We start from the raw sequence: 27883 nt of genomic DNA, 5'->3' as shown, positions 1-27883 counted from the left end.
TCATTGTCCTATGTGATGCATGTAAACCTAGCTGGCCCACTAACAAGTTGACACATGTCCGTTGATGTGAATTAAAAAAATAAACTAAAAGCCTATTTTTTTCTCTCTCCTCTGCTTTACTGCCTATTGCATTTTCTCTCTCCTTTTTTCAACGAAGCGCACGCTTCTTCTTCTCTCTCCTGCCTCTCTCTTCCTCAAGCACTCCTCTCATCTTTGTCCCGAGCCCTCTCACTCATCCCAAGCGCTCCCCTCCTCAATGTCTCGAGCCCTCTCACTAACCCTAAGTGCTTCCCTCCTCGCCTCTGTCCTCATCGCCGTCATCGACTTTCTAGTTGCGGCTCTAGAACTTGTCAGCCGCCAACTGGCCTCTCGAGCTTCTTTGTCTTCTACTCTTTATTCGGTCCCGATTTCAAGCTCGAGTATGTAGCCAAGGATTTTGAAGCAAAAGAGGTTTGCAAGGCTAGATATACTAGTGGCAATGCTAAGTTTTGGGGTTTCGATGACACCATGACTGCCATGAGGGATATTGTGGCGGGGAGAGAGAGGCATAGGGGTACCATGAGATCTCTCTTTCTCCTTTGCCTTTTTTTTTCTTTTATATTGCCTCTGTTTCAGGAGGCATGGAGGCTTGGTCATAGAGGCTGCTTTGGCTTCTAAGTCAAGTCGGAGTCGGAGAGCTTATCAGGAGGCTAAGGAGGAGAGCTCTTTGTCGGCCCTTTTGACTCTTGAAGGAAGTCATGTCCGGCCATTCCACCGGAGTATTTGTCATCATAACTTTTGGTATGAAAGTTTTAACCTTATTATTGTTGCTATGAGAAAGAGTGCATGAGTGATAATTGTCCATTGTCTGCACTTGCTCCAATCAAGAGGCAGGAGGGACAACTTAAAGCAAGAAAGCATTATTGTTTTGGTACTATGTCCATTTATAGGCCCTTCTTTTGGGCTTCGACTGAGTGCAAACATTCTAATGCTTTTCTTGCTTTCAAATTTTACAGAGGGCTTCCACTGAGTGCGCTAAGGGAGAGAATGATTTGTCTGGCTTAGTGAAGATGGGGTATTTTGCTTAATTGCTTGAGTTTTGAACACCTTTATGTGGATGTTTCGCTGATTGCAACTTTATGAACTAATTCTTTTTTCTTTTCTTTTTTGGTGACCTAGGGAACCCCCACACAGCCAACAGCTGGGAAGTAAACCCTAGGGAGGCACGTAGGAAACCACCACCCACGCACCACGGGTAAGTCGTCAAATGATCCGTCAGCCTCCCTGCAACTTGCGTTACAGGGGCTTCGAACTCCAAACCTCCTACGTGGAAGTCCGGAGCCTACCCAACGGAGCCACCGCGGCGGGTGGTATAAACCGATTCTTTTATGTACCTCTTTCATGCAAAAGTAATGACTGGAAAATTAAAATTTTGTTGTTTCATAACTTATGGTGTGACACCTTTTTGGAGAATGGCGCAATTTTCTCTTTGAGTGAACTTGGGTCTAGTGACTTTTATTTTCTTTGTTTTCTTTTTTGGGGGGGGGGGTTGGGACAAAGAGGTTATCTCTTAGTGATTGTAGTGTGAATCCTCTAGTAGGTAAGAATTTGATTTAAAACATAATTGTGTAGTTTTTTATTTGATATAGGACGTAAGTGGGAATGATGAATAATTGCATCAAGAATCTACAATGAAAAATGTTTCTCCACGGGATTGATGAATTTTGCCATGATTTGGGTGCTCTTTTAATGTATTTTATTTCAATAAGTTTAATGGAATTTTCGCTCAAATAATATTGATTTCTCGAGATAATTTTCTCCATGTTTACATATTAGTCCCTCGAATGGATTGATGAGCTGATAGAAGAACGCAAATGAGGCGAATCACCTCCTATTTTGAGTGAGAATGTATGTGTTGCAAACTCTATGAAGAAAGAGGATAGTGAATTTTCTCCATGTTTACATATCAGTCCCTCGAATGGAACGATGAGCTGATGGAAGAGCGCGGGAGAGGCAAATCACCTCCTGTTTTGAGCGAGGATGTATGTGTTGCAAACTCGGTGAAGAAAGATGATGGTTTTATTACTGTTCCTGAATAAATGAATGGGACAGACTTCTCCGAGTGAGGTAATACAGGTTAAATTCAATTTTTTCCTTTCTTACCCGTTTTTATTTGCCTCTAATATTATCTAATTCTTCAAAGAAATGTGGCATGATTTTTTAGCTTAGTTTTTTTCGTTGGGACAGAATAATTTTTTTTCTTTTTTAACTAGATAGGAATGTATATATCTAGGAGCCAAAATGTTTGGACCAGGTCTGGCAACAAATGAAATTGAGGCATCTCTCCCCTTGTCTTATAGAGGTCTTTGACTTTATTTGCGCTCCCTTTAATCAGCTATTGCTTCTATCTCATGGTTTATTTCTTCATCCTTCTAGTAAGGGTATTTCTTCAGTTACTGAGAATAATTTATAATTCTCACTCTCTGTGAAGTTACAATTGGTGATAAAGTAATCATTCTTTAGTGCCAGGATCATTGTTGATGTGAAAACTATAATGCTCTTATGACCTCTTGCACTTTGAATCCTTTTCACATAGGTCCTACACTCACATTATGTCAATTATAACCTAATATTTACTCTCTGCAACTGCATTAGATCTTTGATGTCACTAAACTTTGTCATGGTGATGGGAATGGCTTGAAATGGGTGGTGATAGCTATTACCCTTCTGGTTGCTTTGAAGAAATAACCCCATAAGATTTGAACGTTGGATTATCAATACTTATCATTTGGGAAAAAAAGGAATGGATCATTTCTCCTTTTCTTTGGTAGGAGAAATAAATCATTTATCAGAATGATTGTTCTGTAACTTTAAGTAAGGAGAAAATATGGGCTCCATTTTTCAAGATTCTTGCTCTTAATTTTTTTTATGATCACTTGTGTTTTGTAGATGGGAGAAATATCAAAGTGAGGAGGAAGCGGCTCTTGGTTTAGGAAAGAGTGTCAAAAAAGTTATTTCTTACAAAGAAGCATATACAGCACATCCAAGTGAAATGGCCAATGAGGTATTTTATCTGAATTGCATTCTCTTATGTTGTTAAGGCTGGAAACTTTAGAATAAGATAAGCGTATGTCAATTGTTCATTTGATTAAAAGTCACTTATATTTATGTACTTCTTCCTAATAACTTCAGCTTTGAGCAATAACTATTGTTTTGGACAGTGCTGTACGATATGATGCAGATTTTGAGAGAAGTTTTGAAAGGTAAACTTGCTCTCCTGGATAACAATTTTCATAATGACTTGTGTGCAAGACACCCAAATTTCTATCACAAAGGATTCAATCCAAAAGAACAAGTGCATGACGAGCTCATTTTTGTGGCAACAATGCAATGATTATAAGAGTGCATTCTTTGTTTTCCATTGTCTTTTTAAATTCCTTATATGGTTTTGTTTTCTGATACTTCCCTATATAGTTCTTTTTAGCGAACGTCATGCTTTCGAATTCATGAAATTGAATGTACAATTACCTTTTTGAGTTTACGTTCTTCTCGAAATTACTCTTACACTCCCATATGGACCAAGTATTAGCATTGGGCAGCATCATTTCTAAAAGTCTTAGATAAGGTAGCAAACTCTCATTAAAGCAAGCTGGATTATCTCTAATTTTAAGCTTTTACATTCATTCTTTAGCACTTACATTGGTCTTTAAGCTTGGGATTATTCTGGTTTGTGTCGACATTGACCAAAATGATGGATTTGATTCATACTTTCGTATCAATATCCATCTTAAGTTTTCATGTGACGATTATTGTTAACAGTTCATTTCTCTTTCCTCCTTGTCTTGTAAGTTTTCTTTTTTCCCTTCCCTTGAAGTCTTTGATGGGTTCTGACAAAGTTGGGCTATTTGTCTAGATTTTTTTTTTCTACCAAATTGTTCAATGTAGGGCTTCATTTGTTTGCTTTTTGAGCTATTGACCATTCATGTGTAAGCTACTTCAACTTGGTAAAACTAAATCTGAATTTTTTTATCGTGGGTTGTCTCTTTGAAAACTCTTCTACTGAATTCATTATGTAATGGCAAGCTTGTTCATGGTAGTATGTTGAGCTTGTAATTGGAGGAAGTAAAGTTCATGCTAGCTGCAAAGCCAAGAGTGAGAACAAAACCAAGAGTGTCCCGTAGATAAGTGGGTATGGCATTTTCTACTGTGATTGAAATATGCACAGTTCACAATCTTTTAAAGTCATTAACTTACATTTGTACAAATTTTCGACAGATTATTTTGAGTACTCTGCTACTAGCTCAACTTGTTCTAAGGATAAATGGGTATGACTCATTTTTTTAGAATTAAAGTTAGTTTTCCATTTATTGGCCTTCTTTAAATGATTGGATTTTTTCTTTCAAAAATTTGTAAAGGCTGCAGAGGATAATATTATTGTGCATAATGTTAATAAATAATCTCAATTTAGAATTGGCATAACATTTGCTAATAAGGATGAAGCATATAAGACATACAATACATATGCAATTTTCAAAGGATTTGGAGTGAGAAAATGACGAAAGGCTAACAATAGTAAATGAATATTACAAACATGCACATTTCTTTGTAATTGTGAAGGACACTCTTCACCAATCCCATCTCATAAAGAAAGAGATGTTTATAGGATTGTGAAGAGGACTGGATGTTAAGCTTGTATAAAATTCAAAATTGAAAATGGAGTATGGATAATGGACAAGTTTAGGGATGTTCATAATCATCCTTTCATCGATGATAAACAGAAACGCCTCATACAATCATACCGACACATGACGAATACTAACAAAAGTATTTTGACTTCTATGGCTAGAGCCGGTATAATGGCTGCAAAAACGTATTCCTACCTTAGTGGTAGAGGTGTTAAATGGGTTGTGCAACCCATTTAGTGGACCCATTTATGGTTAAATGGGTCATTAATGGGTTAAGCTTTATTTCATAAAGCACCCATAATGAGTTTTAATGGGTCAACACTAAGATATATGGGTTTTAAATGGGTCAGCTCTCTGATCCGTTTATGACCCATTTATCAACCCATTAAAAATGAACCCATTTATTTTCATTCAAAACCTCACTATCTATCTCTCCTCTTTAACTTTACAATTTTTATTTATAAAAACCAAAATTATAATTATTTTTTATTTTAATTATTTTTTCTTTTTTTCTTTCTTCTTCCTTCGGTCGCCGACACGGTGATGGCCGGTGACCGGCCAAGCAAGCCTCGAGCTCGCTGGCGTCGGGCGAGCTCGAGCTCGTCGGATCGGGCGAGACACGAGCTCACCGACGTGGGGCGAGGCGGAGGCCTCGGCCGACGCCTGGCGAGACACGAACTCACCGGCGTCGAGCGAGGCTCCAGCCTCGCCAGATCTGGCGAGCGGCGAGCTCAAGCTCTCCCGACACCAGTGAGCCTCGAGCTCGCCAAATTTGGCGAGGCAAAGGCCTCGCCAACGTCCGGCGAGGCTTGAGCCTCGCCGATCTAGCAAGCCTCAAGCTCGCCGAATGGCGAGGCGGACGCCTTGCCGACGTCCACCGAGGCCCAAGCCTCACCAATCGGGCGAGACTCGAACTCGCCGGCGTCAAGCGAGGCTCCAACCTCGCCGGATCCGGCTAGGGGCGAGCTCGAGCTCGTTGGCGTCAGCGAGCCGGGCGAGCCAGCTCGCCTGTGGTCGGTCATCGAACGTTGTTGGGGCCGACGACCAGCCCAAGAAGAGGAAGAAGAAAAAGAAAAGAGAAAAAGAAAATTGAAAATAATAAATAAAAAATTAATAAATTTTTAAATAATAATAATAATTATTATTATTATTATTATTATTATTTTAAAATTATAAAAATTATCCATTAAATTTGTATTATATAAAATCATGTTATCAATACCATTTTAAAATATATATAAGTTTTTTTAAGTTTCGTTAAATGGGTCGGGTATGAATTGGGTATGGGTCGGGTCGGATATGGATAAAAAAATTTGCACTACAATAAATGGGTCATAAACGGGTTAAATGGGTCGATTTGGGTCAGACCATTTATGACCCGACCAAAACCCGACCCGACCCACCCGTTTAATAGGTCTACTTAGTGGTGAAGTAGGGGGACTGGAGAATATTAGCATTACTTTACGTAATTGTCAAAATTTCTTACAATCAAAGAGAATGAACTTGATTAGTGCAATGATTGTCAAAGTCTCATTAACCATTTTAATTGCTTACAATCAAATGTAAGCAATTTTTCTTATACATTTCAACTAGATGAGGAATAAAGATTAACCAACTTTTTCTGATTTGATAGTGTATCCAAGCTAGATTATAAAAATTTTGGAGACGTAGTGGTATTTGATACAACTTATCGTACAAATAGGTACAATATGATGTGTGCTCCTTTCGTTGGCTTGAATCATCATTAGAAGAATATCCTCTTTGGTTGCGCATTTTTATTAGATGAAACAATTGCTTCTTTCGTCTAGGCATTTCAATCTTTTTTAAAGGCAATGGGTAACAAAGCACCCAAGACTATTTTCACTGATCAAGATCATGCCATGGCGAATGCCATTAAGACTGTTCTTCCAAATACTAATCATTGTTTATTGTATGGTATATTAGGAAAAATGTTACGCATCATATTGGGCATATTCTTGGAAAGTCGGGTTTTCGCGATAAATATTAGCATAAGCTTTTATATCATTGTGAATCTGAATTGAAAATGGAGAATGTTTGGAAAGATATATATCAAGAATGGAACTTGGGGAACCACAAGTGAATAGACATCATGTATCGGTTATATCATAAATGGTGTCCTGTGTTTGGTCGATATACTTTTTCTGCAGAAATCATATCTATACAAAGAAATGATAACACAAATAATGTCTTTGAAGATATTGCATGTAAGACTATAACTTTGTCTGAATTTATCAGTCATTATAAGAAACAAACAGAAAAAATGTGCAACTCTGAAGTTGTTGATGATTTTGAGTGTGCTCAAGGAAAGCCGCAGATTGCAGTTGAAAATAGTGGAATTTTGAAACACTCATGTCATTTATAGGAATTTTCAAGATGAGTTCTTACATGTTTTGTCTGTGTTTATTTGTAGATCGAAAACTGATGGGCCATTGTACACTTATATCGTGGCAACTGAAAGTAGTGAAATGAGGCATATTCATTTTACTCCGAATAATTTAACCATTACATGTAGCTACAAGTTATTTGAAATGCAAGGATGGTTGTGTAGGCATATTTTATGCATCTTGACAAATGTTGTAAATGTTAGAAGTATTCATTCACAATACATTTTGAAGAGATAGACAAAAGCACCAAAACAAATGGCTTATAGTAATGTTCGACAAAACTCTCATGCTGCGGTAAAGTCAAAACATTGTGCTTAAAAAGGTTTATGCAATTATCTTTCAGTGTTATGAATATTAATACAAATAATGATGTTACAGAGGAACTTACGACTATAAACTTGCTGCATCTTCACTATCATATCAAAAAAAAAAAAAAAATACAATCTTTGATGGATAATAATCATAGTAATTTCTTAGAGAGAAACGATGAATTTGAAGATGTAGAAAACTATGACATTTGAATACTTGATCCCCTTCGAAGAAAACCAAAAGGTATATCATATACTCGGTTGAAGAGCGGCAGTGAAAAGTAAAAGAGAAAAGTGTCTTCATGCACTAGAGACACCTCACATAAGGTATGATGCTTGTTTAATTTTATAGAATGATTTCATTAATTAAAAACATGAAGTTTATGATACTCTCACTTTGTGCAGGATTGACCTTCTGTGGTCATTATCGTTGCATATTCCTTAATCAAACAATTTTTTTGCTAACTTAGACTACACAATCTCTGTTACTAGTTATCTATTATTTTTTGTTAGATTTTATTTAGGAATCTACCTTCTTTTACTCTTAAGTTATTGATTGTGGTTCGGAACAAGCATGAGTACACTGTGAAGCAATTGGGTTTAGAGAATGGACAATCGGTAGAAATTAGAGCAATATATGTTGCAAATTGTATGGTAAAAATCTTATTTATGCTTCTTTATGTTTTTCCGTCTAGATCTATATAATCTATCTATCTCTTTCTCCCGCAGTCTCTGACACTGAGATTCATTTGATCTTTAAAAGGCCTTTTTGTTCCAATGTTGGGATGAACAACCAAGTTGCTAAAGCTGCTCAAAGGCTTCTTTGTATCCTGTAGCATCATTTTAATACTTGTATGTCTATTTGTTTTTGGACATCATTGTAATTTATTCTTAAATATCCAAAGAACGTAATCAGAGAAAGTAAGTGCAAACTTTCTTTCATTTGTGTGCTAGACATAAAATGACAATTTCAACTCTTAAAGACTAAAAATTATTCATCTCTTAGACAACAACTAGTAGAATTGTTGAATAAAAACTCAACATCGGAGATTCAAGAGTGGTTTCAGAAAAGGTAATGAGTTTCGCTCTTATATATTTGATGTTGCGAGACTGGGTTACTCTTCCACTCACTTTAGTCATGACTGGGAATTTAACTAGAAATAGATTGCATTGTGTTGCTACTACAGTAAACCTGATGCAATCTCATTTTTTGATGATCCAGTCGAGATGTAATGCTGCTGCCCACCCTGAAATGTTTTGTTGGTGATTATTATCCAACTTTGAGTTTTGTATATGGATAGTCAAGAGTAAGTGGGATGATGAAAATCTAAAATGGGTGGACTTGGGTTTAAATTGTTGGTTTTGAACTAAATGGATCTTGTTGTAGTCTTCATCCGTATAGCTTGTCCTTAATACCCATCTTATGCCAGTATTTGTATCTCTTGTGTAGGAAATTATTTTGATTGTCTTTTTGTTGTCATTAGATTAGATTATATCTAGTCATTCTCTTGGTTAAGCAATTTTATCATGCATTTCTATGTTTTAGTCCTATTCGTAAAATTTTGTGATACTTCTCATCCCATCTTAAAAGTATTTTTCTTCATGTTTCTGTTAAATTGTTTTGAACACTATGTTTTTGGTCTTAAACTAAATGTCTTCATTCCTTCAATCTAATATGTGAATTCTCTTGAACCCCTGTATCCTTTTTTTTTGCCCTCAATACATTGCTGTCAATTTGGCTATGTTTTTTAATATTTCTTACACTAGAGTGATGCATTGCAGTTACAAGGTTTTAGCCACATTGGAGTATCACTCATATTTTCAATTGATTCATGACATTCTTAGGCCACATGGTAGCTACAAATGTGAGGAAGAATTTTGAAGATGAAGGACGACAGTTCATTGACGAATGACATAAGTAACAAAAACTGGGCGTTGAAACGTAAGTGAAGAAAGCTGCCATGTGGACAGGATTTGGTTAATGGTAAAGAACATAATTCGGTAGCCTTAGAGGTCCCAAGGACTACGACTTTTGCCAGGAACAAGCTAAAATCTGAAATTTCTTCAAATTGGTATTCATCGAAGAAGAAAGGAATTGATGGGATAATATATTGTTAATTGCTTTGGCATCACATGCCACTTCTATTTATTCGTAACTATGTTGTTTCTTAAGTCGTGAGGCACCTTCTAGTTTTCCTTTATATTTAAACTAAACCCTTGTTGAATCATAACAGTGACCATAGGCAAAATTTTGTCTATAGGTTTATCCTCTTTTGTGTCAATTAGATGTCTTGAGGATTCGTATCATTTTGATGTTGAGGACTTTTTGAGGACCATCTATTGTTCTCTGACTGGTGGTTTTTGTAACATTTTGTCTTGCAGTATTACTATGAAGGCGTTATTTGTGATCTTGGAGGCAACTTGTGATGTTGTGATAGCTGTCCCGACCTTTCATATTAAGTACCTTGATCCTCCTCTCAAGGTAGTTCATAGCTATTTGAGGGGTCTTGCCTTGAGTTAGATGCATTAATTGATGTCATTTGTCTTATCATACTTGATTGAGATAATTTAGTTGTCTCATTTTATGATTTTCCATTTCCACCGGATTCCACTAGAGAAATGGCAATGTCCTAAGTGCCGCTTGAAAAATAATTCAATTGAGCCGATAAGCCATCTCGATTCCAGTTTGTAGCGAGCTCAAACGAAAATCGTGGGTCAAGATCCAAGACATTGTCTGGCACGGAGAAAGTATCTCAAATGCTTGGTGGCTCCCATTTTCCAAGCAAGAGGTCTTTGAGTGGAGGGAACTCTGTTGTAACACCTGAAGTTCAGCCATTGGAAGCTAAGCCAGATCTGTCCCTAGGAGAGGACCCATGCACCATCAAGCCTGGTACTTCAGAATCTGACCCTAATTCACGAGGATTAATTCACTGATTTTTTTTTCAGTCATTTCTCTGATCACGGAAGCCCCTTTACCATTATGTATAAATGCGCCATTCGATTTATATGGACACGGGAGAGGGGTGCATTCAGACCTTCTTATTTGTTCATTAGGGCCTCCTTTTTATCTTCATTGCGGGAAAGAGCAGATGGGTAGCTCGCATGGAATTCTCCCTTTATGTGATTAGAAGCTCGGCTGGGAAAATTCTAAGGTACGATACTGGTGAAGAAAAGAAGACAGGTTACATTCGAAAAACACCACAATTCACTATCCAATATTAAATGTGCCAAGACAGGGTACTTTAGTAGTGTCTATTGGGGTGTAACTACATGGTATCATGTCATCCAATCAATCTGGGCTACCTTAATCTTTGAATGTAAAGTTAAAAATTGCATCCATTATTTGTCTACCACGGCGATGGAGACGAGATATATAGTTTCCATCCCAGATGGGCTCTGTAGACTTGGGCCCAAAAATTTCACTTCGGGCCAAGCCCACCTTGTTCCTTTCTCCTTTCCTTGCGCTTTTGTCACCTTGTAGTTTTCTTCCTCTTCTTTTGTAACCTCGTTAGTTGAAACTTGAAAGCCCACACAAAGAACCGAAGATAGAGCAGACCATTGAAGTGCATAGACTAATTAAAGCTTGCAGAATTTTTAGGCGTCCCTAATCACACAAGGTGTTGTCCGTTCACATGCGCAAATTACTACGGGCAAAGTATGGCATTGACATACTTATCTTTTCCGTCTTAGTCGACAATATATATACCACCCGATGATTGATTTAAATGGACGATGAAATTGTGTATCAGAAGCATTGTGAATCTCTGCCATTTCCAAAAAGGAACCAAAAAAAAAAAGCTGAATTTCTTCTCCCTAAGATTAATATACCTCGGGTTTTCCAAATTACCCAAAAATGACCGATTAATTTTTACCTGAGAGACTGTTGTTAACTTTTCCGCCCAAGCAAGATTACATAACACTAATACTAACACTTTATAGAAATTGATCAGTTGAGAGAAGTACTGCGGTAACCTATATATGTACGCGAAGTAGATGAGTGCCGATTAAGAGAAATCAGAAACATTGCGCTTTAAAGAAAAGTTGTCATTAGCCTTCTCCTAATTTGTCCATAGCATCTTTAAGTCATGCCATCACGTACCGCATTAATTGGATGGACTAAAAGCGGGGAATTTACCCAAGAAATTCTAGACTTATTGCACATATACCAATTCAGTTTTAAATATTTCAATTGTGTCAATTAAGTATTGATCTTTTTAACGATTTATCAGTATAGTTTATTTGAAAATTGTTAATCGGAAATCACTAACATGGACATTGGTCATCCTTCTTAAATGATTGGTGCTCATGTTGACAAATTTTGTAATATTTCAATATCATTTTTTTATTATTATTTCTTTTACAAGTCGGGGTCATGTGCCCTCACCTAGACCCCCACAATTGGGAAAAAAAAGGAAGGAAAGAAGAGAAAAAACTCCAATTTTTTTTTAATTCAGAAATTATTTATGCTAGTGCTATCGTTCCATGTAAGTGTCACGACCCAAAAGAAAGCATGTCCAAGAAGTTCCCATGGGCTGCCCGTGACACGCTTATGGACCCAACAATCCTTGGCTTGTGTCCCCGACACTTAGGGTTTTCTCGAGTCTTCTAGAATACTCTTAGAGGCGGGCGATACGGTAATTGTATTCGTATGTAATAAAAGTGGGTAATTGGTAGTTTGGGAGATCCAAGATCGAGGAGAGATCTACGGATACGGTGTGCCTTATATTTGTATAAATAGGGGTCTCCTCCCCCTCATTTGTATCATCTCATTTTCACAAGTGAATACAATCAGAGCTTCTCTCTCTAAAGAGTTTCTCTCTCTACGATCTTGTGAGTGAGTGTGAGTAAGGCTGACTTGGGAGAAATTCCTAAGGACGGCCGCATGGGCAAGGGAACGCTAGAACGGGCAAGGGAACGCTAGATCGATCGGCCAATGACATAAGACTAGAAGATTTCTTCAAGGAGGAAATGATAATTCATTTTTATTTTTTACTTTTTGGATTATTATTATGGGAAATTGACTAAAAGAGCAAAAGTGAAAGATCATTCTGCATTATTGACTAAAAGATCACGTAGGGCAAGAGGGGTAGAGAGAGAAAGAAACACGAACGGACGGATGGACGGACCGAGACAGAGGATGATCAACGTGACAGATAGAGAGACCGGGGCTCATCATCCGAGAAAGCGTATGATCACCTCGCTTCCCGGACAACAAATCCAGCCCGTCGAAGGCATGATGTTATCCTCGTCCTCATTCTTGGCCCAATGTGACCGGCAATCCTTATTCGGTCAAGATTTCCTCGGTTGACGAAGAATTCCGATAACATTTCAACTAGCATTGTTGCTTGGTTAATCAAACTCAGCTCGATTACATCTTCAATCTTGACGACTTCCAGAATCTCATTAAGCTCCAACAGTGTTAGGTCTCAGCTTGCGCAATATTCTTCGCATTTCTGAAGACTGAAGATAACAACAAACAAATAAATATATATTGTTTGTTCCCCGGAACAAAAAAAGAACAGAAATCTGTTTGATAACGCCAATTTATTTTTATATTTTCTAGAATAGAAAAGTGGCTGGGGAATAGATTTGGAACAAAAACAATAAACAAAAAATAATAATAATAACTTCTTGTTCCGAGAACAATTTCTATAAATAATTTTTTTTTCCGGTCGTGCGACGTCCATGTAGCTATCGTGCGGCGGTCGGCCGTCCGTGAGTAAGAATAAAAAACAAATAAATAAAAAAAATTATAAATTTTTATCAAACGCATTTCTATTCTTTTTCTATTCCAAGAATAGAAATAACACCTTATTTTACTCAGAAATTGCTCCCGGAGTAAAAATAGAGAAAAACTATTTCTAAAAAGAAATAGTTCCCCGGAATAGAAACGTTGCCATTCGCACCCCTTACATTTGCCGAAAATTTACGTTTGTCGAATTCTTTAGTGGCTTTCTTCATTGTGTCCCACTTTGGATGAAGAATGGCAACATTATCCATGGCGGAGAAGAAAAACTGTGCAGAAGAGATTGTGCAGAAGATGGGGAGAAGACGTGGAGAGAGAGATGTACACTATGAGACAATTTGTGAAGTACGGTCGACTAAAACAATTTGCTTTACAGGTAATGAAATTGCTCTATAAGATTTCTTCAAGGAGGAAAGGATAATTCATTTTTATTTTTTACTTTTTGGATTATTATTATGGGAAATGGACTAAAAGAGCAAAAGTGAAAGATCATTATGCATTATTGACTAAAAGATCACATAGGGCGAGAGGGGCAGAGAGAGAAAGAAACACAGACAGACAGACTGACTGACCGAGACAGAGGATGATCAATGTGACAAACAGAGAGACCGGGGCTCATCATTCGGGAAAGCGGATGATCACCTCGCTTCCCTCAAGGACAACAAATCTAGCCCGTCGAAGGCATGATGTTTTCCTCGTCCTCGTTCTCGGCTCATTGTGACCGGAAATCCTTATCTGGTCAAGATTTCCACGGTTGACAAAGAACTCGGTAGCATTTCAATTAGCATTGTTGCGTGGCTAATCAAACTCAGCTCGATTACATCTTCAAACTTGAGGACTTCCAGAATCTCGTTAAGCTCCAATAGTGTTAGGTCTCGGGCTACGCGATATTATTCGCGTTTATGAAGACTAAAGATAAACAACAAACAGATAAATTTATATTGTTTGTTTCTCGGGAAAAAAAAAAAAAGGAACAGAAATCTGTTTGATAACGTCAATTTATTTTTCTATTCCCCATAATAGAAAAGTGACTGGGGAATAGATTTGGAACAAAAACAAAAAAACAAAAAAAAATAGCTTCTTGTTGCCGAGAACAATTTCTAGAAATAATTTTTTTTCGGTCGTGCCGGCAATTGTGCAGTGATCATGCGACGTCCGTGCAACTGTCGTGCGGCAGCAAACGGCGGTCGGTGGTCTGTGAGTAAAAAGAAAAATAAATAAATACAAAAACTTATAAATTTTTATCATAGGCATTTCTATTTTTTTTTTTTCTATACCAAGAATAGAAATAACACCTTATTTTACTCAGAAATTGTTCTCAGAGTAGAGATAGAAAAAAAAACTATTTCTAAAAAGAAATAGTTCCCCGGAATAAAAACGTTGCCATGCGCACTTCTTAGATCTGCCGAAAATCGACTTTTGTCGAATTCTTTAGGGGCTTTCTTGTATGCGTCCCACTTCGGGTGAAGAACAGCAACATTATCCATGGCGAAGAAGAAAACTATGTAGAAGATGGGGAGAAGATGTGGAGAGAGAGATGGACACTATGAGACAATTTGTGAAGTACGGTCGACTAAAACAATTTGCTTTATAGGTAACGAAATTGCTCTGTAAGATTTCTTCAAGGAGGAAAGGATAATTCATTTTTATTTTTTACTTTTTGGATTATTATTATGGGAAATGGACTAAAAGAGCAAAAGTGAAAGATCATTCTGCATTATTGACTAAAAGATCACATAGGGCGAGAGGGGTTGAGAGAGAAAGAAACACAGACAGACGAACCGACTGACCGGGACAGAGGATGATCATCGTGACAGACAGAGAGACCGGCCTCATCATCCGGGAAAGTGGATGATCACCTCGCTTCCCTCAAGGACAACAAATCCAGCCTGTCAAAGGCGCGATGTTATCCTCGTTCTCGACCCATTGTGACCGGTAATCCTTATCTGGTCAAGATTTCCTTGGTCGACAAAGAACTCTGGCAGCATTTCAATTAGCATTGTTGCGTGGCTAATCAAACTCAGCTCAATTACATCTTCAATCTTTACAACTTCCAGAAACTCGTTAAGCTCCAACAGTGTTAGGTCTTGGGCTGCACGATATTCTTCGCGTTTCTGAAGATTGAAGATAAACAACAAACAAATAAATTTATATTGTTTGTTTCTCGGAAAAAAAAAATCTGTTTGATAACGCCAATTTATTTTTCAATTCCCCGGAATAAAAAAAGTGGCTAAGGAATAGATTTGGAACAAAAAAAAATAGCTTCTTGTTCCCGAGAACAATTTCTAAAAATAGTTTTTTTTTTCCGTCGTGCTGGCAATCGTGCGGCGGTCGTGCGACTTCCATGCAACTGTCGTGCGGTAGCGAACGATGGTCGGCGGTCCGTGAGTAAAAAGAAAAAACAAATAAATACAAAAACTTATAAATTTTTACCATACGCATTTCTATTTTTTTTTCTATTCCAATAATAAAAATAACACCTTATTTTACTCAGAAATTGTTCTCGGAGTAGAGATAGGAAAATACTATTTCTAAAATGAAATAGTTCCCTGGAATAGAAACGTTGCCATGCGCACTTCTTAGATCTGTCGAAAATCGACTTTTGTCGAATTCTTTAGGGGCTTTCTTGTATGTATCCCACTTCGGGTGAAGAACGGCAACATTATCCATGGCGAAGAAGAAAACTGTGCAGAAGATGGGGAGAAGACGTGGAGAGAGAGAGATGGACACTATGAGACAATTTGTGAAGTACGGTCGACTAAAACAATTTGCTTTACAGGTAATGAAATTGCTCTCTAAGATTTCTTCAATGAGGAAAGGATAATTCATTTTTATTTTTTACTTTTTGGATTATTATTATGGGAAATGGACTAAATGAGCAAAAGTGAAAGATCATTCTGTATTATTGACTAAAAGATCACATAGGGCGAGAGGGGCAGAGAGAGAAAGAAACACAGATAGACAGACTGACGAACCGGGACAAAGAATGATCAACGTGACAGACTGAGAGACCGGGGCTAATCATCCGGGAAACCGGATGATCACCTCGCTTCCCTCACGGATAACAAATCCAGCCCATCAAAGGTGCGATGTTATCCTCATCCTCATTCTCAAGCCAATGTGACCGGCAATCCTTATCTGGTCAAGATTTCCTCGGTTGATGAAGAACTCCGGCAACATTTCAATTAGCATTGTTGCGTGGCTAATCAAACTCAGCTCGATTACATCTTCAATCTCAACGACTTCCAAAATCTCGTTAAGTTCCAACAGTGTTAGATCTCGAGCTACGCGATATTCTTCGCGTTTCTGAAGACTAAAGATAACAACAAACAAATAAATATATATTGTTTGTTCCCCGGAAAAAAAAAAAAAACAGAAATCTGTTTGATAACATCAATTTATTATTCTATTTCTCGGAATAGAAAAGTTGCTGGGGAATAGATTTAGAACAAAAACAAGAAAAAAAAAATAGCTTCTTGTTCTTAAGAACAATTTCTAGAAATAATTCTTTTTTTTTTTATCGTGCGGCGATCATGCAAAGCTGTCGTGCGGCGGTTGGCGGTCCGTGAGTAAAAAGAAAAATAAATAAATACAAAAATTTATAAATTTTTACCAAACGTAATTATATTATTTTTCTACTCCAATAATAGAAATTTGTATAATTAGGAAACACCTTATTTTACTCAGAAATTGTTCCTAGAGTAGAAATAGAAAAAGCTATTTCTGAAAAGAAATAGTTTCCCGAAATAGAAACGTTGTCATACGCACCTCTTACATCTGTCGAAAATCGACGTTTATCGAATTCTTTAGTGGCTTTCTTTCTCTGTCAATGATAATTTTTTGTTAGATGATCTCAGACCAAAATTTGTCAAATGGATTATATTAACAAATTATCAAAAGGTTTAAAATTAAATTGTCACAACTAAAATGTTTAAAATTGTTTGAACACAAATACAATAAATTTATGATCTTTTTTGCATGATTTTCACATTGAAAGCTTAAAGGTGGAAATATGTTTGTCTCATTTAAAAATTGGCGAACCTTTTGGATTAGGGTATTTCTTTCTCTCAAGTGAAAATTTGTGGAGTTCTCGGGATTTAGCCCCAAATATTTCGTGAAATTTAGTGTTTGCCCCAGTTGTTGAGGGGTTGACTGAGCTGCCCTTTGTTGTCAAAAGTCCAACATCAGATTGGAAGCATTTTAATGCAGGATTTTACAGCGACGCCTTCTATCAAAAAGTTTCGTTTTCAAAACAAATTTTCGCGATTGGACACCACTATGGAAGCAGAACTTGAAAAACCCGAAACAACCCTAATTGACACGCACTCAAGATAAACTTTAATGAAAAGCTCCGAGATAACACGGCTTAATATAATATCATAATTTTAATATCGCACGGAACCCAAATCCTGACAACTTGTTGGGACACATGAACGGTATTCATCTGTCATAAAATGACCCTTCATTTTGCACATTTAAATATTACACGTGGAGTTAGCTGGTACCAACCTTACCTGTTGTACTTGTATCTCACGGAAGCCCCAATGCACCAACAAACAAATCGTGGATGATCACACTATTTAGACCACCCAATAGAAATTTAATATCCTCCTCGGAATCACCAAAAAGAAGCTCAAGTCTGAACTCATTAATATATTTTAAGGGACTCACTTTTTCCCAAAAATTTAAATCAGTAAGTTATACACCGATTAGAATAATATTAATTACTTTACACCACACAAATTTTCAAACATATGAATTTCTAACATAACTCATACATACATCCTAATAATCTTTCCATCATATTCCCTTTTTTCTCAATTTGAATCTCCAATGCTCACATTCATTCATGTTCCCTTTCTCCAAATTGAACCGCGAAGGTTGCTACCGGAATCATGTTGGTATAACATAATGCCCACCTACCAATAAATCATATTAGTCATTAGATTTATTCATAAAATATTCACCAAATATTGAAACAGATTAAGGGTAAAGCACCAATCAATCATTAGTTCCGATACCAATTTATTAAGAGCATGTGCCAATCAATTATTGGCTTTGATATAAAAGGAGGCGGATCGTGCGAATGATGACTTCACCACACTACTACGAGCTAATCCTCTTGCGAAATGCAGGCTATCATCGTCGATCCCAACTCCGTGCCCACGTTGATGAACACTTCCCGTTTTTACCTCTACTCGTACATGGACGGATGACTCAGGCCGCCCGCGATCTGATGGGACGAATTCGCGGTGCTAAATCATGCTTGCTGATTTGGCAATCGGCATGCCGTCGATCCTGCCAATGGAGATGGCTACTATTTCGATGCCTTCGACTGACGAACAGCAAGATTAGTCAAACAAGGGCGATGTTCGGTATAATTAAATTGCCTAAATTGGTTTTTGTTTTATTCGATGATCTTTTTTTCAATCACCTGGACGAGTAAATAGAGAGTTGCCACAGTTGACAAGAGCGATGCTAGCTAACATTGAACTTAAAATGCAAAATGACGTGAAAGTTATTAATGTTATAATAAGTGGATTATATCCGACTCCCGCTAAGGATTGATTGCGCTGCGTATGGTATTATCACTATTGCATTGCATGGTAAATGCTGCGAGAACATAACTTTTGCATTTACACTCACTTTTTTGAAGTGAGAGGTCAAATCGGAGGTAACAGGATTTGCCTTCAGTTGTCATTTGTACTTGTAAATTACCCGTTCCTTGGGCACAATGTGAAATAAGTATATGTAATAATTCCAGTTAATTTTTCTTCGCTTAAAAACTACTTTCATTGAAATGATACTTTAGCAAGAACCCAAAAGGGAATATATAATTGAGAATGCAAAATTGATCCTTGTTGTCCATAAACTTTCTACTAAGAGCAATTCATGAAGAATCACATTTTTATTTGAGCGGATATACACTTTTAACTATTTGTTTTATTTTCCCTTTTTTGTTGATCGTGAAAAAATACTTCTTGACACCTATTACGCCATTCACATAAGAAAATATGCTATGCAACCAGTGATTATTGACATATATTAGATGTAATAATCAACCTTTTTTCTTACAATAAGGTCAATGCCTCTTAGAGGCATCGAGCATGTAAACAGTTTTTAAAAAACCCATATTGGCATACAATGAGTATGATACCAATGTGCAGTTCATGTATATGTAACGTGTATGTGAATGAATACCTTATACCGTCCTTGGTTACTCAAGTTAAATCGCTCAATCCCCAACTACATGATTAAACTTGACTATGAATTGGTCATCAAATAATATAAAAAGAAATCCTAAATCTATTGCATTAAGTACTAATTCAATTATAAAAATTTTTAATTGCACAAATTTAATCATAAACATATTCACATTAGTACCAATTGAGTCCATTTGACTGATTTAGGTCGAAAATCGCTAATAGACATTGACTACCTTACGTGGCATGACCAACATTGACACGGGTGTTTTTTTAAATAATTTTTTTGTTCTTTTCTTTTTCTTTTCTTTTTTTCCTTCACCAACTAGCAAGGGCCAACAAACCCTCATTGGATTTGGCCTTGGGCCAAGGCCACCTTGCTTAGAGAAGGTGAGGTCACAATGGCCCCGATTGAGGCCATTGTAGCCTCATCGACCGTGTGCAAGGGCGCAAAGGCCCTAGGTGAGGGTTGGCAAGGATTCTTGGCCAACATAAAGGAGGAAAAAAGAAAATAATGAGGAAAAAAGAAAAGAAAAAAAAATTAAAAAGTTCAAATTTTATTAAATTATTATTAAAAATGTTCATCAACATCAATCATCCCACATAGAATGATCGACGTTCCCGTTAGTAATTTCCAAATTAAATTAATAGAATGACCTAAATTGATACAAATATGAAAATATTTAAAACTAAATTAGCATAACTAAAATGTTTAATACTGAATTAATACTAATATAATAATTTAGATTTTTTTTTTTTTAACCTTTCCCTTGTCTAATTGTTCATCAAGATAGCTAGCACGATTTTCAAGACGTACCCACCTTGTTAAATTCAATTTCGGATTTATAAGGTACCCGGCTTAGGCTTGTCTGGATCGACTGAGCCTTAAGCTTGCCGTCCCGCATCATGGCCAATCGCTGGGCTGCTGGCCATTGCCAAGGCCCACAACTATTAGAGGAAGAAGGAGAAAGGAGAAGCAAGGAATAAGAATAAAATTTTTGTTAACTAAGGACACAAAAACTAGGAAAATATTTGGGAAAATGTTTTTCGGTTTTTTCAAAGGGAAATTCATTTTCCTAAATTTAAGTTTTAGTATGAAAACACTTTTTGTTGATTACGAAATAATTTTACATTGACTCATTAACTAAGTGTACTAGATGCCAAAAAATATTTTTTTTTACGAAATAAACGCATCCTAAATAAATCAATTCTAATGACACAATTACATTGATCATCGAATATTTTATTGAGCCAACCAACACGATTCATCATCGCATACTTCGTCAAGACAACCGACACGATTTTCACGACATACCCACTTTGTTAACTTCGGTTTGGGATAGCGTAAGGGTACTCTTTCCTTTGCGAGGTCTTTGAAAAAGTCAACTATCCAAGTTTCATGAATTAGATTTATTTATTTTTCCTTTTACCTAAGAGTCAATTTTTTTTTATAATATAAATCGATTTGTTAGATGATCTTCCCCGCGGTCATCCGAGTCTGACCAAACCGGCGGCTGCACCGGTCCTGCGTCAGCACTTCCCAATTATCCACGCCTGTCTCGCCATTTTTTTTTTTTTATTAATCTGGATTTTCGAACAGTCAAACCCTCAACTCTCACTGGTCCACGTGGACGCTGACAGATGGTATGCTGCCCTAGATTGAAGAAGTAGCATTTTTTGTGCATCAGATAAGTATGAAAGGTAGATAGATGGTGTGACGGTACAACTCGCCTAGCTCGGTAGAGACTGGCCTATGTAAAGTATGAATTTATAGTGCGCTTTTATTTTTTTAATTAGTACGCACGTTACAATGTGATCAGTAACACCCACGACGAAAAAAAATGCTATCAACTTATACCCGCAAGATTAAAATACTCCCAATTTTCAATTATTTAAAATGATGCACGAAAAGTTCTGCATGGAAATGGGCCAATGCCGTTGATTTTTATGTCCATGTAAGGTGATGAATTCACTTGAATTATCGATTGTGAAACATAATCTCCAATTTAGGGCAAAAGAAACGAAGGATCCAAGAATGTAAACTCTTTTAATTTGGGGGCTGTTCATTTTTTTTTTCTTTCTTTTGTCGGTACAAATGCATCTTACTGAAAACTCAAAAGCAACATTGAGCTGTGTTTGCCAGAAAGGATGTCAATGTCATGTCCCCTTGCCAGCGTGTTTTTTGCACATGCAATTGTCGTTAGTCTCGTTAAACATTACATTAAGCGTGTAAGAATGTGAATGGAGCAAAGGTTTGGATACGTTTTCGGGACCATCTGAAAAGTGGAGATATCTTTATCCCCATAAGTGCAAACTTATGCATTTTTGCTTTTGTTTTGGCCTTCACACGTATGAAAGGATCCATTGAATCGCATGTTTATATGACTAGTCATGATTTTCTCTAATCACCTTTTCGAATGATATGATACGAGCATCGATATCATCCACATTTATGATTAGTGAATTTTCCATGTGGGTGATGTCCCTAATATATGAACCACCAACCATTAATCAATATGGTGGGTGGGGGAAGTCCTTTCAAATTGGATTGAACGAAAATTTTGCTCTTTTGTTGCGGCTAGGGTAGCGTGTTTTCCACTCAAAATTAATCATGCATTATTTTAATTTAGATAGGTGTATTGGACACATATATATGAAGAAAAAAAAACTATCAAAAAAGTCTTAAACCTATTATATTGTTGTCAATTTAATACCAAACATTTTGATTATGTCAATTGAATCTTAAACATTTTTACTTGTATCAATTAAGTCAATTTGACCATTTGTGATCAGACAATCGCTAACATGAATGTTGGTTAGTTTACGTTATACAACCAACGTTCATAATTTTTACTTTTTATCAATTTATTATTAATTTTACAGTGGTTGGCAAGGTCTTCATTGCCCTAGCGAGGGTCTGGTGACCCTTGTCAGTCACAATGAAATAAAAAAAGAAAAGAAGGAAATGGAAGAAAATAAATAAATTAATTAAAAAGTATTAAAATATTATTTGGAATTATTTGCGCTAGAGCTTATTGTACCACATAAGATGAACAATGTTCGGTTAGTAATTTCCATCCAAAATTGACTTAATAAATTCAATTAACAAAATGTGAAAATATTTATGATTCAATCGGCACAATTAAAAGGTTTAGGACTAAAATAACAAAAATATAATCAGTTTAGGGTTTTCGATAATTCCTTTCCTTTATCTATACTATATGGATAATATTCACTTACCCTTCAAAAGACAGACCAACAAGCGAGGACGGCGACAGCGTTTTTGTTCCTTGCTGGGTTGAAATTGCACGTGTAAATTACCCTTTTTTTTTTCCAGATTACAACAGGGAATCTGTGCCGTGGTGAAGCGGGGATAATCTTCTAGAGAGAGAGAGATAGTGGGGGTGAAATTTCAGCGGAAGTTGGAACTGAACTGCTACGACTCCTCCACGCCGGGAGTGGCGAAACCAAAACGCAACTTTTCTCGATGGAGACGAGAAAGTTCCGCGCACGCACCTCTTCTTCTTTTGTCGCGAACCTCCTCGACGCACCCGTACTTCCTCTCCAAGGAATACTAAAATTCAGTGAAACCCTACTCAAAATAGAATGTAATAGAATAAAATAAAATGAATGATTAATATAATAAAAAAATCTCAAATTAGTATAATTTATTTTAAATTATTTTTTAACTATCAAAAACCCAAAATCGGTACATTTTCGACAAGTTTATTATTCTCTATTAATTTCCGTTAAATTTTACCGTCAAATTACTTGAGATAGAAAACACACGGCGGTTGACTCGATGTCACAATTCTTGATTTTTTGTGAGATTATTATAATTTAATGAAAATTAATACCACCCGCCACGATGGCTCGGCTCGTAGGCACTAGACTTCCATCGAAGCTCCTGTAACGCAAGTTGCGGGAAGGCTAGCTTTGAGTCTCTTGCGACTTACCCGGTGGTATGTGTGTGGTGGGCTAGCACGCGTCGCCCAGTGGTTTCTCCTCCGATTAGGCCATGCAGGGTTCTCTGGATCACAAAAAAAAAAAAATAAATAAATAAAAATAAAAATTAATTGATAATAAATTTGTCGTAAATGTATATCAGTTTAAGGTTTTTCCCGATATTAATCTTAAAATGAAGTGAATTCTCGAATCAAGGTATATATGACGTCAAATTTTGCCACCTCATACGGTATGGAAGAGAGAACCGGTCCACTTTGCTTCTTGTTACGCACACCGGCCCCCTCTGAGCTCAGTCAACTGCTTGACTTTTGACTTTCGACCGTCGCCGCGGACCGCATTCATTCGCCCCCCTTTTCCCACTCTCTCGAAGCTCTGCTGCTCTGAACTTGCCGATTTGGGGGGGAGGTGGCTGCCGTCGCCGGCGGCAGCTGGTGAGGAATCTTCCGAACCGCGTGGGGTTGGGGCGGTTGAGAGACTTGGTATGCCCTTTTTGACTTGGACCCCGTCTCTCTCTCTCTTTGGAGTTTGACCCACTCACTCTTTAAAATACAGAAGACATAAGGCAGGTACTCCCCCCCTAAGTGGATCTCAATTAACTATGATAACCCTCGCAATCACATAACAAGGATACGAAATTGATGCTCGTTCATCAAATTTTGCCTAATGCTGTCATCGTGGATTTTTGTAGAGACCATAATTGGACACGTCTTTCTTATCCGAATACGCATCCGAAACCCATTTGTTATACGACCAATTACGACATACGTTGATGATATAGAAAGAAAATTTTCACGGTCAGTATAGTTCACCGTGACAAGGCTGCAAAAGTGAATATTTCTTTTCACTGGCGGTGTATGCTCTAATTTTTCTTGTTACATGTGAATCGATGGACCGATTTTCCAAACAGCGGTGTCGAAGATAAGCATGAGTGCACGTGGTGGATCTGGAGAGACGGGGAGGAGAGATTTGGTGCGGGTAGGTTATTCAAGGTACACGTTTTAGGGCCGAAAGAGAAGAAAGAAGCTCTCCATAGATAAAGACTTTCAGCAAAATTGCTGGCGGTCCACCAAACTCGAGAACCCTCACCGCCTAAATTTCACCAACCCCAAAAACACCCATCTCTCAATTTCATTTTATTTTCTTGATGTAATTTCTCTTCTTTTTTTTTTGGTTGGCCCAAGCAAAATAGGACTAAAAGGGAGGGCCACATGTAAACCCACTCGCTAATGAAAACGGAATAATGTGAACGCAAAACACACGCACACACAGCTTTCCCCACTTCACTCTCTCCCCCTCCCCTCTCCTTCCCTCCACTTGTCACGCAACTTCCTCTGTCTCTCTCTCTTTCTCTCTCATCGCCTTTTGTATATATAAAGCCTCAAGACCTCACTTCACTCATTCACTTCCATCGAAGAAGAACACCTCAGAATCAACACCGCTCCCCAATTTCTCTCTCTAAGATCCCACACCCAACCGCCACCCTCAATCTCTCTCTCTCTCTCTCTCTCTTCTTCAGTGTCTGCCATGGCTTTGGAGGCCCTCAGCTCCCCCACCGCTCCCTCCGCCCCGTTCCAATTCATGAAGGACTCCTCCCCCGCCGCCGCCGCCGCCGCCGCCTCCTCCTCCTCCTCCGCCTACGACCTCCCCCTCGCCGAGCCCTGGGCCAAGCGCAAGCGCTCCAAGCGCCCCCACAACCCGCCCTCCGAGGACGAGTACCTCGCCCTCTGCCTCATCATGCTCGCCCGGCGGCGCCGGCCGGACCCTCCCCCCGCCGCCTCCCCCCGCGGTCTCTTCCGAGGCGGCCAAGGTGGCCTACAGGTGCCCCGTCTGCGACAAGGGCTTCCCCTCCTACCAGGCCCTGGGCGGCCACAAGGCCAGCCACCGCAAGCACGCCTCCTCCGCCGCGGCCGCCGCCGGGGTGACGACCAGCCGACCACCTCGAGCACCTCCGCGGCGACGACCTCCTCCGGCGTCTCCGGGAAGGTCCACGAGTGCTCGATCTGCCACAAGAGCTTCCCCACCGGCCAGGCGCTCGGCGGGCACAAGCGGTGCCACTACGAGGCCCCCGCCCCCATCCCCGCCTCCTTCTCCGCCCCCTCCGCCGCCGCCGCCCCGGCCGCCAGCGGGGTGAGCGTGTCGGAGGGCGTGGGGTCCACGCACACGCAGAGCCAGGGGCACCGCGAGTTCGATCTGAACATCCCGGCGCTCCCGGAGTTCTCCCCAGGTTCGTCGTCTCCGGCGGGGTCGACGACGAGGTGGAGAGCCCGCACCCCTCCAAGAAGCCCCGGTTCCTGGCGCCGGCGGTGAAGACGGAAGCGGCCTGAACTGGGTCGGATCGAAAACGCACAGAAGCCAAACCAAAACTCGGCGACTTGGAAACGGGAATTCGATCGAGTTTCAGATAGGAATAGAAATATACTAGAAACGATTTGGTTTTTTGTTCTTTCTCTTCTTGTTTTGCTGGGTGATGCTGGAGTTCTTCTCGGGGGGAAGGAGGTGTACATACAGCTTCAACCGTGGGTAGTTAGCTTTGCTTAGTTCGTTTGAACTTCGAAGCCAGTTTGATTCATTGATTGGTTGAAATTCAATTCATTTCGATTTCCATTTACTTCGCCCCGCTTCGCTTCCCACGTTTTCCATCTTTGCATATTACAATACCGTCGTTCAAATTCGCTGCCAAAAGCCGAAGAAAGCACGAAACTTCCCGAGTGGGGTTGCGCCCGGGCGAGAAGAATCGGTCGGTCAGCCCGCGGCTGGTCCAGTCGCTTCTCCACCGGTTCAAGCGATACGAAGCGTGCGAATCTGGACGTTCCCGGAAGCCGCACGAGGTCCCCGGTGTCCGGCGGCGGCGTTGACCCGTCGAAAGCAGCCCCGGATCAATCGGTATCTTGCCTTTTCGGTCGGTTATAGCGGCGATTTCCATCGATCGAAAGCAGCCCCGGATCAATCGGTATCTTGCCTTTTCGGTCGGTTATGGCGGCGATTTCCATCGATCGATTGGAGGAATTTCTGTTTCATTTCGATTTCAATATTCGCCCCCAACTTGCTTCCACGTTTCAGATGGGCCTTTTTTTTTTTTTTTTTTTTTTTTAATTTCTGCGGGGATTAGAATATTTGATTATACAATTCAGTGACGCGGGTGCAAAAGGTGGGTCGAGTCCGGTTAGCGATCGGTTGAGCGATCGGCTCTGGACGAAGTCGTTTGCCTTTTTTAACGGTGGAAGCGAAACCGCGGGAAGCCCGTGTGAATGGCGGACCCGGTCGTCCCCGGACGCGCATGGGGCAATGCGAGAGACACGGCTCGTGGCGACGACGACGACGACGACGACGATGGCGACGGCCGGGCCATATGATGAGGACCCCAGAAAGAGGGTCGCGTTCGAAGCATCTGGTTTTGGGTCGGTCATGCTCACGAAAGCGAACATGGGTTTTCCCCCCGTTTTGTCACATAATGGGGGATTAGTGATTTCCCATCGAAAAATTTGATCGCACACGTTATCGAGCTTGTGATTTGGGTCATGGAAGAAAGATGGGGTTTTTGCGAGCTTGGATCCACTCGACTTAAAGCACGCGTAGGCTTTATTTTACTTGCTCAGATCATGACACATCGGGGGTAGAGGATATGAACTTGGTAAATTTTGGAGGAAAATTAGCAAAGAAATCCTAAATTTATTACTCTTGCCGAGTCAATTAGATGATAAATTTTTTAATTATAGCAATGGGTCCTAAACTTTTTGGACGATTTGTTATAGTCCATCTAGCAAATTTTGATTGAAAATTATTTACGTTGACGCCGATCATCCTATCTTATGTGCGAGGTCTTAACGTGTATAATTTTTAAAATAAAATTGTAACTTTTTTGTTCTTTTCTTCTCTTTTCTAATTTCTAATTTTTTTTTTTGGATAAGTGTATTGAAAATACTAAAACTTGTTACGAAAGTACAATTGAATTCTAAGGTTTATAAAAAAATGTAATTAAATCCTAAAATTGTCAAATTGGTACAATCGAATCTTTTAGTCAACTCTGTTCAAATTAGCTAGCGGTAAATGCTAATGTAGTTTTTTTTATAAAAATATTTTCTCTATCATGTGTAGCAATAACCTGATTAAAATATGAAATATAAGGTTAAACGACGTCATTTTGGTATATATCTGAATTTTAGTACAAATTTTATTTAAATTAAATTAAAAATAAGCTCTTTTTTTTTTTTTTTTTTTTTAACGGTGAGAGATTCAACCTAATGGAATCGATGCGTGTATTCTTCCGTGAGAAAATAGTGTGTTTGAACGTTATTGATCCAACAAATGGAATCTTAAAATTTTTAGCTCTACTATAAAATAGGTATAGATCTACGGAATCTCAAATCTTTTTTCATTGTAATGGAAAATGGGGTAAGTACTTCCTTATGTTCTCAAATTTTCATGAACCAGAATGGATTTGACCGTCTAGTTAGTACACTTGATAAATAATCATAATCATCGTTGGAGAAAATTTATGACGAATCATATTATAGTATAAAAACGTCAGCGATCTCTATTCTTTATTCTCTTAAACAAACTATAGTTTTGCATGATATATGGAACTTTATAT

At 38.6% G+C, this 27883-nt stretch overlaps 1 protein-coding gene and 1 long non-coding RNA gene across 6 annotated transcripts; both read left to right on the top strand.

Moving 5' to 3' along the window:
• The first annotated feature begins 164 nt into the window (after window positions 1-164).
• LOC104449270 lies at window positions 165-10826 on the top strand. Of its 5 annotated transcripts, none has more exons than XR_005551748.1 (9): window positions 165-450; window positions 616-780; window positions 996-1054; window positions 1159-1349; window positions 1950-2106; window positions 2929-3043; window positions 3201-3242; window positions 9223-9319; window positions 9760-10826. It is a non-coding gene; the product is annotated as an uncharacterized LOC104449270 (long non-coding RNA). The 5 variants fall into 5 exon arrangements; XR_005551750.1 differs by having other exon boundaries at window positions 165-780; window positions 9760-9859; window positions 9993-10826; XR_005551749.1 differs by having other exon boundaries at window positions 165-780; window positions 9760-10267; window positions 10432-10826.
• A 13828-nt stretch (window positions 10827-24654) lies between these two features.
• LOC104449272 (zinc finger protein ZAT10) lies at window positions 24655-25900 on the top strand. Its single transcript, XM_010063384.2, is given in 4 exon segments — window positions 24655-25070; window positions 25072-25225; window positions 25228-25510; window positions 25513-25900. Coding segments are annotated over 4 exon segments (795 nt in total). The 5' UTR covers window positions 24655-24816; the 3' UTR covers window positions 25617-25900.
• The last annotated feature ends 1983 nt before the right edge of the window (window positions 25901-27883 follow it).

This window comes from Eucalyptus grandis, chromosome 6 (genome assembly GCF_016545825.1).
Source record: "Eucalyptus grandis isolate ANBG69807.140 chromosome 6, ASM1654582v1, whole genome shotgun sequence".
NCBI classification, from domain to species: domain Eukaryota; kingdom Viridiplantae; phylum Streptophyta; class Magnoliopsida; order Myrtales; family Myrtaceae; genus Eucalyptus; species Eucalyptus grandis.
The sequence above is the reverse complement of the archived record's forward strand: the minus strand, read 5'-3'. Positions and strand labels throughout refer to the sequence as shown.